The sequence below is a fragment of the Sceloporus occidentalis genome, unplaced genomic scaffold, assembly GCF_023333645.1.
Source record: "Sceloporus occidentalis isolate IW3139 unplaced genomic scaffold, rSceOcc1.0.p SCAF_1, whole genome shotgun sequence".
Classification (NCBI taxonomy): Eukaryota; Metazoa; Chordata; class Lepidosauria; order Squamata; family Phrynosomatidae; genus Sceloporus; species Sceloporus occidentalis.
Window position 1 is genome coordinate 223,183,139 of NW_028316981.1, and position 14,199 is coordinate 223,197,337.

The window sequence follows — 14,199 nt, forward strand, 5'->3', positions numbered from 1 at the left end:
TTGACTGGATCGGGGCTGCGGCAGCCTCATGCTGTGGCCCCAATTCAGCCTCGGGAGAGCACAAAAAGGAGCCGTAAAAAGCAGCTCCTTTTTGTACCCTCCAAGGGGTGCCATAGCCATAGCCATGGCACTGCAGCTTTATGACGCCCCTTATGTGGATGTAGCACCAGAGGTGCATCATGATGGTGTGTGCCATGTGGACTGGTGCATGCCAAAATGGTGCCATGGGGCGGAGTTAAGGTGTCCAGTGTCAGGCCGGCGCTTTCTGCCAGTCTGTATAGGGCCTAAGTTTTCCTTAAGGGACTCTGTGAGCAATACTTACCTGACCCCATTGGAAACTGAAAACTTCAATCTGAAGGCCCAAACAATTTTTTTGGTCATGATTGAATGTATTCATTAAGCGCTGAACATTTAAAATATACTCAGTATAATGGTAAAACAACAAAGTTCTAACAATTGATTTAATATCTTAACAATTGTGCAGCAGTGGTTAAAATCTGGAAGACAGTTATTATGCTGGAATACTAATATCAAACCTTTCTAGATGCACTGAGGTCATGCGACCTAAAGGGATGGTTTTAAATATGTTTTAACCTGACTTTTTTTTAAAATACTGTACCTTTTATACTATATCTTTTTATCTGTGCTGGTCTATGACCATAATAAAGAAATTAATTCATACCTTAACCCAGGGATTGGCAGCTCTGGAGAGGATGGGGGCTGCACAAGTCCTCGTGTCACGTCTGTTTGCATTTTCAGATAATTTGGGAGTATTTTATTTTTATAGTTTATTTTTATATTTACGTATTTTAACAAGGGGGCTTAGTATGGGTGCAAAATGAAGGTTCTGATGTACTTGTTGCCATCTTTCACCTATGCTAAAAATCACCCCACAAATGAATTGGAGGGCATCTGGGGGTATGGAGAGTTTCATGGGCCTTCATGCCTTAGAAGGATGGAATACAGATGGAGCCAGCGTTAATGGTCCCCCACATCTGAGGAAAACTTGCTAGCTGAAAAATGAAGCATGTCAGCCACCAAACAAATTCTAAAACACATTTGCTTATGGAAGAAGTGTGTAGGTGGGTTTTTTCATTTCTAAACAGACAGAGGCACTCTCATGTACAAGAGTCTCAGAAGATTGTGGGGAGGAATAAAAAATCTGTTGTCCAAATCAGAAAGTTCTCTTGTGGCTAGGTTTAGGTGATTTCTTGTGTTTAGGAAAGAAGATGAGAAAACTGTTTTATTAAACCCAGGATTGTCACATATATGTGTTGTTGTTCTGTACCTTCATTTCCAACTGGCAACCCTAAGGCGAACCTATCATGGGGGTTTCTTGGCAAGTTTCTTGAGAGGGGGGTTTGCCGTTGCCATCCTCTGAGGCTGGGAGAGTGTGACTTGCTCATAGCTACCCAACTGATTTTTATGGCCAAGTGAGGATTTGAACCCTGATCTCCTGAGTCATAGTTGAGCCTTCAAACCATACTGGCTCCCATGTGTGTTTTACATTCCTTCAGTTCTGTCATTCTTTTAGTTTCAACTTTGTGAAGTTTGCAAAGAAGTGGGAGTGAGAAATCGGACAACATGGCCTTTTCCAGGGATATGTGCTATAATTGCCTTATTTTTCCTCTTTTGTTCAGGTTATTGTGGAAAAGGCACCGAAAGCAAGAGTACCTGATCTTGACAAGAGGAAGTACCTTGTTCCTTCTGACCTGACAGGTAAACCAGCTCAGTTCCATCATTTCTAACACTGTTGCTCTTCAAGGAATGCTTTCTACAAACAATCTCTAAAAACAGGAGCAAGAAATTCTTCTGCAGCCATCTAAGAGATGACTCTATGTCACTTTTTCTTTGCTGCACAGAAAGAGAGAAAGTGGTTCGACTTGACATTGGTTTGTAACAGTTTGGATGAATGAACTATGTCAAGGCCTACTATCCTTTCTTGAAACCCATGTTATACTTTGCCAGCATTCTGATTCCTCAGCTGCTGGAGGCTGCAGCCTCTCTATTTGTTCATCCCACAAGAGAACCAAGAGAATAAATAGGCAGCTGGTCCTGTGTCAATATCTTTGAAGGGTTTTTTAAAAATGTTTTAAAAACAGAAGTTTGTGGATTCATATGAAACTTCAAGTTTGAATGAATACTTTGCTTATTATGGCATCTGTAACTCTTCCAAACTATATTGCCTAAGTATGCAGGGATAGCTGTGTTGGCCATTTAGCAAATTCAAACAAAAACCCACCAAACAGTGATACCTTTATTGGAACAACCAAATGCAATACATACATACATACAGGTTTGAATGCTTTTGAGGGTCCACTACTTCTTCATCACACAGAGATGTTAAAAATTATACAGGAGGAAGAAAAAATTGAGAAGATCTTTGTCCCAAGCCTGCATTTTGTCAAGACATGGCAGTTGTCAGTTCAGATGGTTCTGGAGGGAAATTCATGCAGGCGGGCCCTTCCTCCCTCTGTCTATGTGGAAATAAAGAATTTTAAAGTTTCATTCGTAAGACTTCTTTAGAAATTCAGTACTCTCTGCCTAACAAAGGAGCCTGTGGCATCACAAAGGATGAGAGGAAACTTGGATCTCAAAAGGAACATCTCTTTTTGTCTTGCGAATAGAACTTAAACATTCTTTATTTCCTGGATATTTGGTAGATTTTTGGATGTTACTGTACTTTGCTAACATGGCTACCCCTGGATAGGTATACTAGTCAGTTTACTTGCCTTTCTGCAGTTTCTACACCATCTCACTACACAATTTAGAAGGATTTTAAATAGGTATCTTGGTAGGTCTCTGGCAGAAATGGCTGGTGGAACAAGAATAGTATCCCTGGACTGGTTCATATAACCAACGCACTCCTCCCTCCAAACTACTTGGGGGCATGTGTAGGATTCCTGAGAGGCTTATGGTTGGAAGATGCTGAGATGGAGTTGGAGGCAATTCCTGTGTGAATCAGTGTAAGCCAGAGGATGATCTACATGGGTGTTTTGATGCACATGATCATGGCAGACAGAGGGGAAGAAAAGGCTAACAGAAATGATGATGTTGATGCAGTTTCCTCATACGGAGATCAGTCAATGCAAAGAGTGGTTCAGTGCCATTTTGACTGAGCTGTGATTTTACAGCAGCCCTATGAGGGAGGTGCTGTCATGTCCAGCTGAATACCAACATTCCGAAACTCAGGTAGTAAAAATACCCAGATAGCTTTATTAAGAATACTTATAGATCCAGTCTGGTGACTTCCATTGTCAGCACTGATCAGCAATTATTACAACCACATAGTTAAAATGCATACAATCCAAACATCAAGCAGGCTTAAATCTAATTAATTGAAATTAAGAAATTTCGCTTGCTTATTTCATACCACCCCTTTACTTTGTTGTTACAGCCAGATGCTCTCTCACTCAAATGATCTTGGACATGCTTGCCTCTTTTCCTGGCTTATCTCACCACCTGGACTGAGCTAACAGTACTAAAACGCAGTTATCCAGCATTCCTAAAACATGCTATAGCTACTACATATCCTATTATTACATTATGGCAGGACAAAAGCATATGCTGACAGGTGCTTGTGAGAGAGTTGCCAGGTGTATGCTACATGCCAGGATAGAGAGATATTGGCAAAGACATCCATAGCAAACATAGCTCTGGAGTGCAGGGTAACATTCAGATGTGTTAACAGAGCAGAAGATTAGTGTCTCTTGCCTTAGATATTTATTTTATTCAGTAGACTTGGCTCTTAACTTTTGGCAATGCTGCCAGTCAGTGAACAATAAAACATTTCAAAAATAACAACTTATTTTTTAAAAAATAATCCCAAGAATTACATAAAACAAAATATCAGCAATAGAGTGACATTAAAATTGTCGAACTCAAGTCACTTCAATAACTTGACTTGGCAAAAATGACAGACTGACTTGACTTAAGACTAGTATATTTTTAGTGACCGACTTGCTGGTGCCATTACCTTTGAGCAGCAGGCAAGACCTATTGCCAAAGTGTAGGACTCATTTCTTGGAAGGGAACAGCAAATGCATTAGGCAATGGGCTTGAGGCAGAAGGATCCTCCAATGTGGCTTTTCCAATGTACAGCAGGGACAAGCTGCCAAGCAGACCTCAGCCCTCACCTCAAGCCCATTGCCTAAGATGTTTGCTGTTCCTCTCTGAGAAGTGTACCCCATGTTAAAAGTTGGCTCCCAGATTTGAGAGTCGACTTGAGACTTGACTTGAAAGTATCTTGCAAGGACCTGAGACTTGAAGGTAGAGACTTGAGAGCTGACTTGAGACTTCAATTAAAAGGCTCAGATACATCACTGTTAAAATATCTAAGGACAATAATCACATATGATTCTGAAGCTTGAAATAACTTTTTTAAAAAACCTGCTTTCTTCCTTCCCTGTTAATTCTAGTTGGCCAATTCTACTTCTTGATCCGAAAGCGAATCCACTTGAGGCCAGAGGACGCCCTGTTCTTCTTTGTCAACAACACCATTCCTCCCACCAGTGCTACAATGGGCCAGCTGTATGAGGTAAATGAAGGCTCCTTTTCCTTTCCAGAGGTGGAATTATTAGAACTGTTCACATGGTCATCAGCACCATGAGACCTGGTCAGGGTGGCAGCATTTTCAGGTCACTGTCAATCTTCCTTTCCTGTCTCTCCTGTCTACATTCAAGCGTAAATGTGGAATGCACTAGCAGATCCTTTTTGTGCCAAACAGGCCCATATTTCCATCCCTGCATGCCTTATACTCTCTTCTCGATGCCCTCCATAAATGTTGATGCTCCATCTTTTGATGGGCCTGAGAAAGAATTATGATATCCAGAATAAAAATGGGCTCTCAGATTGACCTAAGATTGAAACTCATGCTTAATTCTGAAGTAATGGATTGTTCCCTCTTTGATATTTCAAAATGTTCCATCTTTTCCCCATGGATGTTATTGACGTACTGCATTTGGTTCCCCTAAGAGCTTTGCAATTTATGGTTTCATGTTGCTAAAAATAAAGGATTGGAAACCAGGTCTCTAAAATGCTAGTTCAATGCTGCAAGGCAACAGGGACATCAAGAAATCCAAATTAGCAATATATTGAATCTCAAGACCCCTCACTTTCCTTAAATAAAGGTAGTAGAGGCTGTGGTGTCTTAATTTTGAAAACTGGGCTTCATTTTACTCATTAGTTGAGAATATCTGAGAATGTGCTCCAGCCAGCTACTGCTTTGCTCCCTAGTAGTCATACTGCGTATAGAGCAAGCTTTTTTTTCTGCTGCTCCAGAGAACAGGACATGGATCAAGCTACAGGAAGAGATTCTACCTCACCATTAGGTTTTTAAACAGGATGGCCATCTGTCGGGGGTTGCACTGGATGGCCCTTGAGGTCTCTTCCAACTTTATTCTTTTATTGTAGTTCATGAAGGAGGTTGTCTGCAGTTTTATCCATCTGCCTTCATGCTTCTGAACATATAATCAGAGCTCAGGATCACCTAGTGAAACTAATTGGTTTTACCAGTGGCATCACTAGGTTTGGTGTCACCCCAGTGTAGTAACTCATGCTGTCACTCCCAGGGAGCCTGTCCCCTGCCACCAGGCCAATGGCCTCAAGAAGTAGATCTAAACACTATGGAAGAGAGAGGCTCTGGTCTACTTGCCATGGATCGCTAGTCAACCATCCATGTCTCAGGCCATTCTGATCTATCTGCCTTGTTCACAACTTCCAAATGTGTCCAGACACTATTCCACAAAGGGACTGACCTCCGGGTTTTCAGTGTGGCATGCTGACAGTGTCCCATCTATCTTCATTCCTGCATGAGGGCAGGTGGAATGGGTCCTCCCCAGGACCTTCAGTCTAGGTCTACTGGTCTACTCATAGTCTACTCATGGAGAGGTACAACAGACCATACCAGAAAGTGGTTCTTTCCCACAAACACACCAGGAGTCACCCCCTCTGAAGTGTCATCTGATGTAGTCTGCATCTCTTGCACCCGCCTAGAAACCAGGGTGACCAAACATCCTCCTTTCCTAGGACATGTCTTTCATTTCAGCGTTCTGTCCAGAAGAAATTCCAAAATGTCCTCAACTGGACATTTATATACGAGTGTTTTTATTTGGTAATGCCCTCCATTTCTCTTCAATGTTCTTCATTTTGTGGTGCTTTGTCCTCCTTTGCGGTTATGACATCTGGTTACTCCGCTAGAAACACACCAAGGTGTTACTAGTAGTAATTGCTCGTAGAATCAAGAAAGGCAAAAGAAGTGATTTATTTTCACAGTATGTAGGTATCTTACAGATTGTCTACTACAGATGTAGTGATAGCTAGTAGTCTAGGTGGCTGTAAAGAAGAGATTACCAACTTGCATTTGGCAAATTGAAGCACACATCCTCCCACAAGTACTATAACTCAAAATAATAGATGCTGGAGGTCAAACAAGAGGAAAGTGCCTTCCACATATATGCTTCATTTTCTGAGATTGCCAGAAACATCCAACTGTTCCGAAAATGCTTGGTTTGACCCAACAAGACTCTCCTTATGTAATGTCTTGTGGTGGCATGAGAGAAATACAAGCATGTAAATCAGATGTTATCCTTAAATGTTGACAGGAAACAGTGGACACCATGCAGTTTCTGGAATCCATTTCATTTGTGGGACTATGTGGTAGTGGTGATGAGGAGGAAAATAAAAGGTTATTAAAGGATAACAAAAATAATTAACATTTAAACTTTTGCAGCAGAGATGGCAAACATATTGCCCATATCAGGTTTCTACTGATTTTTTTCTCTCTCATTCTTTCTTTTTTGCCCCAAAGAGGAATTGCTGCTATTGAAAGCTTTCTTTAAATCAAGCAACACCCCCTCATTGTGCCTTGTTTTCCTCTTTAAAAAACCCCATAAACGTGGGTTTACAAAACTGACAATTTGTAGATGTAGGTGTGGTTTGAGGTGGGTCCCCAGGGTAGAAATTTACCCTTTTAAGCTGGCCCACACTTTCTCTATAGTGTTTTGTCCCCTTCAAAATCTCTGTCATAAAATCTATAAGTGAGGCTAGAAAAACTAGCACAATTTTGCACTTGAGACCAGTGGCACCCGGTGCAGTAATTCATGGCATCAGCCCTCCATTGACTTCCTCCCATACATAATCCTTAGTCATGTTTTTTGTACTAAAGTTACTCATAAAACATAATGTAGTGGTAATTGCTGTGATATAACCAACTAGCAAAATTAAAATTATACCTTCAAATTGCAATAGCATATGCACAGCCTAAATGTATTTACATGAAAATTTGGTAAGATCTGATGTTTTTAAAGAAAAAAAATAAAAATAATTTTGTTATTATTTTTAATTTTTAAGGAAATCCTCTCATTGAGCCTCACCTCACCCACCCCATCTATTCAGTGTTTTAAAGGGATGCAGACAAACATGACATGCCATTTCTCCCCAAAGTCAGATTTTTTGGGAGCAGTGGTGTCACCCTTTCTTAGGGTGTCACCTGGTGCAGTCCGCATCCCTTGCAGCCCCTAGTGACGCCACTGAGAGATGTGCTAAATCTACTTCCTATATTTATGGAGAAGGCAAGATTTAAACTTGGGGCCTTGGTGTTTTTTTTTTGGGGGGGGGGGGAGATTGTTTTTGTCTTTTTAGCCACCAAACCCATTCTTTGGATGTATATGTAGATTAAAAGGAAGCAGTTTGCTCTCTGTGATTACCTTCAGTGTCCTAATAGGCTGAAAGCAATCTGTAAAATAATTCATATAAGGATGGAGATGCCTTTGAACCAGGTTATTTAAGAGATAATGCAGTGAACATTCATTTGAGAGAAATTTCTATTCCCAAAGTGACTACACTGGTTCTGAAGGAGGATAGTCTAGGAAGCCTAGTTACTAATTATCTCTTTTTCCTTCCTAAGGAGGGATGTTTTCTATTATTATCCAAACAAGGTGTCATCCTGCAGGGCAAGATATTAAGGTCACTTCCTAGAGATGCTTAGAATCAACTCCTGAAATTAAGTCCTTGGCTTGATGGTAGATAAGCACAGTTAATAGACTGGCTCACTCAAAGTCTTCTTCCAAACCAGGTTAATCATGTTTGAAATGTGGAGCTATGCTGACCTTTTCCAAAAATAATGTCAGTAGTTTTTTGTGGGGTTTTGGGGCTATGTGGCCATGTTCTAGAGGAGATTCTTCCTGACATTTCATTCTCTGAAGATGCCAGCCATAGATGCTGGCGAAATGTCAGGAAGAATCTCCTCTAGAACATGGCCACATAGCCCCCAAAACCCACAAAAAACGATGGATGCCAGCCATGAAAGCCTTCGACTTCATAATGTCAGTAGGTTGTAATGTAAAATGTAATACAAAATCAGAAAAGGAGCACCTTTGTCAATTTCAGAGAATTCAAGGGGAAGCGTTCTATGTATTAATAGCCTTTTATTCTGTAATAGTTCCCAGATAAGCAGGTTCTGAAATAACTGGAAACTGTAATATTTCATGGAAGTTCTGTGGGAATGAAACTTTTTTGAAATGAAAATAAAAGTATTTGTTGTGGAGTGTATTGAATAGTAATATTCTAGAGAGCCAGCATGGTGTAGTGGTTTGAGCACTGGACTATGACTCTGGAGGCAATGGTTCAGTTGCCAACTCAGCCATAAGACCCACTGGGTGGTGACCTTGGACAAGTCACATTCTCTCAACCCCAGAGGCTGGCAATGACAAACCTCTTCTGAACAAACTTGCCAAGAAAAACACATGATAGGTTCACTTTAGGGTTGCCATTAGTTGGAAATAACTTGAAAGCACATAACAAGGCAAAAATACGAAGGCAGAACTCCACACATGGTACATGAATACAACACAGCTTCATCTGCACTGCAGAAATAATGCAGTTCGACACTATTTTAATGGCCATGGCTCAGTGCTATAGAATCCTAGGATTTGTAGTTTGTTGTGGCAGAGGAGGCTAAAATTTCATAAAAATACAAATGCAAAAGCCCAGAATGCCATAGCATTGAAACATAACAATTAAAGCGGAGTCAAACTGCATTATTTCTGCAATGTAGGTGCAGCCCAAGTCAGAGCAAGGATGTTATTTGACATATTATGGTTGGAATGGGATTAATTCGGATATTTTCCCCATCAGATTTACTAGTTTATCCACTTTTAATCTATGATGATTACGATGATGATGATGTTGAGCCTCCTCCCTAGGTACAGTCAGCCCTCTATATCCACAGATTCTTTATCCATGGGTGCAACAATCCATGGCTTGGGAATATTCAGAAAATCTATAAATTCCAAAAAGCAAACCTTGATTTTGCTATTTTATATAAGTGATTCCATTTTGCCATGCCATTGTATTTAATGGAATATGAGCATCCACAGATGTTGGTATTCACGGGGGTCTTAGAACCAAACCCCATTGGATACCAAGGGCCCACTATACATGCTGTTGTTGTGTAGAGAGCTTCACTTAAATCAGTCTTTATATATGTGTGTGTATTTTTATTAGTATTATTTTAAAAATAATTATAAACATTTATACAAAAATATACTCATTTTGCAAACACTGACAACAATAACATCATTCGGTACTTACTTTTGTCATTTCCAGTCTTTCTGTAAAAAGCTATCTCAGTCCTTTTACTTAACAGTCCACTGTGGTGATTGTGACTTGATGACATCTCTGCTTTGGTTCCCTCCCTGGTCCCTGCATTCTTCTTTTCCAGGATAATCATGAGGAAGATTATTTTCTCTATGTGGCTTACAGTGATGAAAGTGTATACGGAAAGTGAGCCAGCCGGCTTCATCGATGGGACGGACAGAAAAGACTGTTGTGGGAAGAATTATGCATCAGATGGAAGCAAGAAGAGAGAAAGAGAAAGAACTGGATCACCCTCCTCCCACCTATTTCCACACCACCATTTCTTGCACCCTTATTATTAATTAGTTATTACGATTGTTTCATTTAATCATTATTTGAAGAGGTGATTGGTGCTTTTTGAGAGGGAGATCTGTTTACCACCTTCCCTTCAACCAACTGGCACTTCAGTGTGCCCAGGGAAGGACAAGAAAGAAGAGGTGAATAGGGAACAGGATTGCCAAAGGGAATTAATAGCAAAACATCCAACATCCAGCCCCTTAACTGGCTCTTTCCATCTGCATTTTAATTTACCCAGTTATAAAATGGTAACATTTTCCTCCCTAGCTGAAGAAGGCCGAACACAGACCCCTATTTTCTGGAGTTATTTCTGTTTTTCCTTGGACCTTCTCTCTGATCCTGTCATCCGTAGCATTTATGCCATACTCCTTCTTCCTTCTTCATGTGTAGCATCTTGGATGAGTCCATATATTACGTTAGCAGTCTAATAGCTACTAGGAATTGATGTCACTACATGTGATGGGAACAGACTAGAGTAGCTTCTCACTAGGCTTAGCCAACTTAAAAACACAGCAAAACAAAAACTGCACCCAAGAGTACATGGTATTCTCTCAGGGTGTAAATCAGGCCTTGAGCACCTCATATGTGATATGTTCTCATTACTTGCATGAGTGTTTTGTGATATGTGTCTTTGTCAGTAAAAGACTGTTCACCCCTAGGACTGCATCCGTACTGCAGAAATAATCCAGTTTGATACCACTTTTAACTGCCACATCTCAATGCTATGGAATTCTGGGACTTGTAGTTTGTTGTGGCACCAGAGCTGTGGCGGTTAAAAGTGGTGTCAAGCTGGATTACATCTGTACTATGGATGCAGCCAGACTTCGGCAGTACAGATGATCTATCGCCATCCCACCCTTTAACCTTGTGTTGTGTTCTCTATCGCTATCAATGCAATGGTGGGGTGGAAAACACGGAGTTAATTTACCTATGTTCTTGCCATAAAGGCTCGTTCTTTTTTCTGAAGAATTGCCCTTCATGCCTTCCTCTGTTCCATCCCTACCCTGATAAACGCTTAACTGTTAAGCATGTGAAGACGATCTGTCACAAAGCAGGCCTTTACATAGCAATGCCAAAGCAGCTTTTTCTTTTCCCCAAGTGCAACAGTGATCATTTCCCTCCCTCTCTCCTTATATCTTTTGTTCTAAATGGGGGAATTATGACAAAAATGGGGACACTTCATGCTGAGGCTTCTAGTGAATTAATGACTGTGCTAGATTTTTTCCCCATTTTTATAGCCTCATTGAGGGTGTGTAGAAGAGAGACTATAAATCAGCAGAAGTATATAATCTGCAACCCCTAGGAAAAGATATATGCTAGATGGGGGTGCATGGAACTGCTTTCTTTGAGAAACCTGAACTTTTGAGTAGTATTTAATCTTTAGAATATTTGTGGAGTTAAAGAAACTGACAATAACTTAGCCTCTGCTTCTTTGAATTTCATGTTCATAGCTTGAAGTGTCATTCCTCTAAATAAACATTAAGATAGCAAGGGATCCAGGGGGACAGGACTATTAAGTGGCATCTGAAGAGCTCATGTTATGAAGGGATATTCAGGAACTGAAAATGAGCAGCATTTGCAGAAGTAAAAGGCCTTCTGGATAAGAAAATTAGGAGGAGCCCTACCAGCAATGAGTAAGTGGCATAGAGTAATAGCAGGCAACGAAGGCCAAATGAAGGAGGCTTGAATATCTGCTTGTTTGTTTGTGCGCTGAATCTAGTTTTACTGCTTAGTTCTGGCTTGAATATACCTTTCAGGGCAACTGGTTTTACTTAGGATTCCAAATTCCTTCCATTACCAATTGCAATTTGCTTTTGCTTGCTTAGTCTTTCTGTTTTCTGGTTACCTTTTAAGAGGCACATTGCAAATCCAGAACCAAGCATGTCATTCAAGATATGTCTGGGGTCACAGTGCACATTAGTATATATCACCTGTATATCCTCTCACCTGTCCTCAGGGGTGAAGCAGTGGATGCTGAAAGAGAACTTGAGTTACAACCTCCCACCCAGGCTGCTACTGATATTTAAGCAATGTTAATGGGATTTCAGCACTTGGTACATAATGAAATATTACTTTCAAAGGATTTAACTGGATTGTGGATTTTTTTTCCATTGTTGTTCAGCTCCAGTTTGTAAAAGGTGATGTTGATTATTCTTTCTATGTCATTAATTTTAGGCAGCTTCAAGTTCTTATAAAAAGGTCATGCTATATCAGCTCAATCAATAAAGACACACTTGAAAATGTGAGATACGGAGTGGAATGGCATTTTTTAATGACATATTGGATGGAGGCTGGAACATCTTATTTACTTCCTATCCATAGGTGTTATATTTGGAATACTGAAAGAGAAATTATTCCTATACAGTATTTGTATCTGTTTATTACATTTGTGTCCTACCATTTCAGGGTGATGGATATTAGACTGTAGAGAGATCTTGTGGCACCTTTGAGACTAACTGAAAGAAAGAACTAAAAGAATGAGCTTTTGTAGACTCAGATGGCATCTGAGGACGTCGAAAGCTCATGCTGCCAAACTTCTTTCTTTCAGTTAGTCTCAAAGGTGCTACAAGATCTCTCTACATAGTGATTCTACATACTGATTCTACAGCTATATCTTTCAATTCTACCATGTATATTGGACTGTTTTACTTCATTCTCACATGCAAAACATGCATCTGAGGAAGTAGGCTAAAGTCTATGAAACCTCATGCTACCAACTTCTTTCTCTTAGTTACTCTCAAAGGAACTGGAAGATCCCTTTGCATACTCATTAATTTTCACAGTAATTGTGTTAAGTTGAGGCTCATCTACTTTGGGCAGAATACTCTGGGCTGCTCCTGGAGTATTCAACTCATTTGAGATGTGCTGCTGGAGAAGAGGGATGAGGATACTGTGGATGGTTAAAAAGACAAACAGATCAAGCCTGAAATCTTCTTGGAAGCCAAGATGATCAAATTGAGGCTGCCATACTTGGGCCACACCATGAGAAGACACGACTCATTGGAAATGATTCAGGACCAATTTGAGGGCGACAGCAAAGCCAAGAAGGTGAAGCACCTGTTAGGCCACCAAAATCCTATCTAGGTGCTTCCAAGGAACAGTTTCCATAATAGGTAGCTTTTTGTTTTCTGTCAAGTATTTCAAAATTCTGTTATTCAACCTCTTCTATCCTACTCTTGTTGTTGTTAATTGCCCTCAAGTTGGTCCCAACTCATGGCCCTATGAATGACACATTTCCAAGCCTCCCTATTCTCCACTCTCTGCTCAGGTCCTGCAAGTTCAGGCCCATGACCTCCTTGATTGAGTCCATCCATCTGGCATGTGGTCTTTCTCTATTTCTACTTCCCTTCATCTTTCCTAGCCTTATCTAGGCTTTCTCATGATGTGGCCAAAGTATGACAGCCTCAGTTTGATCATCTTGGCTTCCAAGGAGGTTTCAAACTTAATCTGATCAAAGGACCATTTGTTTGTGTTTTTATCCATCCATGGTATTCCCAGCACTCTTCTCCAGGACCACATCTCACATGAATTTACAGTATTTTCTTCTTATCTGCTTTCTTCACTATCCAGCTCTTGTACAATTCAAAGATATAGCCATGTTAGTCTGTAGAATCAGTACGTAGAGAGATCTTGTAGCACCTTTGAGACTAACTGAAAGAAAGAAATTGGCAGCATGAGCTTTTGTAGACTTCAGTCTACTTCCAAATGGATCTGAGGAAGTAGACTGAAGTCTACAAAAGCTCATGCTGCCAATTTCTTTCTTTCAGTTAGTTCAAAGATGCTAAAAGATCTCTCTACGTACCAGCTTGTTTACCTGTACATGATGATGGGGAATACAATGGCTTGGACTATTCCAACTTTAGTGCTTAGTTGTATGTCTTTGGTCTTTAGGATTTAGGATCTGCTCTCTTATTCCTACCTTACAGAAAACATGCAGGGATAGCTGTGTTGGCCATTTAACAAATGCAAACAAAATCCATCAATGATATCTTTATTTGGCCAACTGACTTTAAATTTCCTGGACTTTGAAAATCTCTCTATTGTCACATGGCCAGAAAGAGGAGCCTGCCTGCACAAAATATATCCTCCCCAATATATCATGAGTGAACAGTGCGATGCGGCAGCTAAAAAGGCCAATGCAATTTTAGGCTGCATCAATAAAAGTATAGTGTCTAGATCAAGAGAAGTAATAGTCCCACTATATTCTGCTTTGGTCAGGTCTCACCTGGAATACTGTGTCCAGTTCTGGGCACCACAATTCAAAAA

The 14,199-nt window shown here is 40.4% G+C and overlaps 1 protein-coding gene across 1 annotated transcript in view; it reads left to right on the plus strand.

Moving 5' to 3' along the window:
* Positions 1–12,184, plus strand: part of GABARAPL1 (GABA type A receptor associated protein like 1) — a 29,567-nt gene extending 17,383 nt beyond the window's left edge. The window contains exons 2-4 of the mRNA XM_089489161.1: positions 1,641–1,719; positions 4,419–4,537; positions 9,722–12,184. Coding sequence (XP_089345287.1) covers positions 1,641–1,719; positions 4,419–4,537; positions 9,722–9,787 — 264 coding nt within the window. The 3' untranslated portion in view covers positions 9,788–12,184. The remainder of the gene's footprint in view (positions 1–1,640; positions 1,720–4,418; positions 4,538–9,721) is intronic.
* The last annotated feature ends 2,015 nt before the right edge of the window (positions 12,185–14,199 follow it).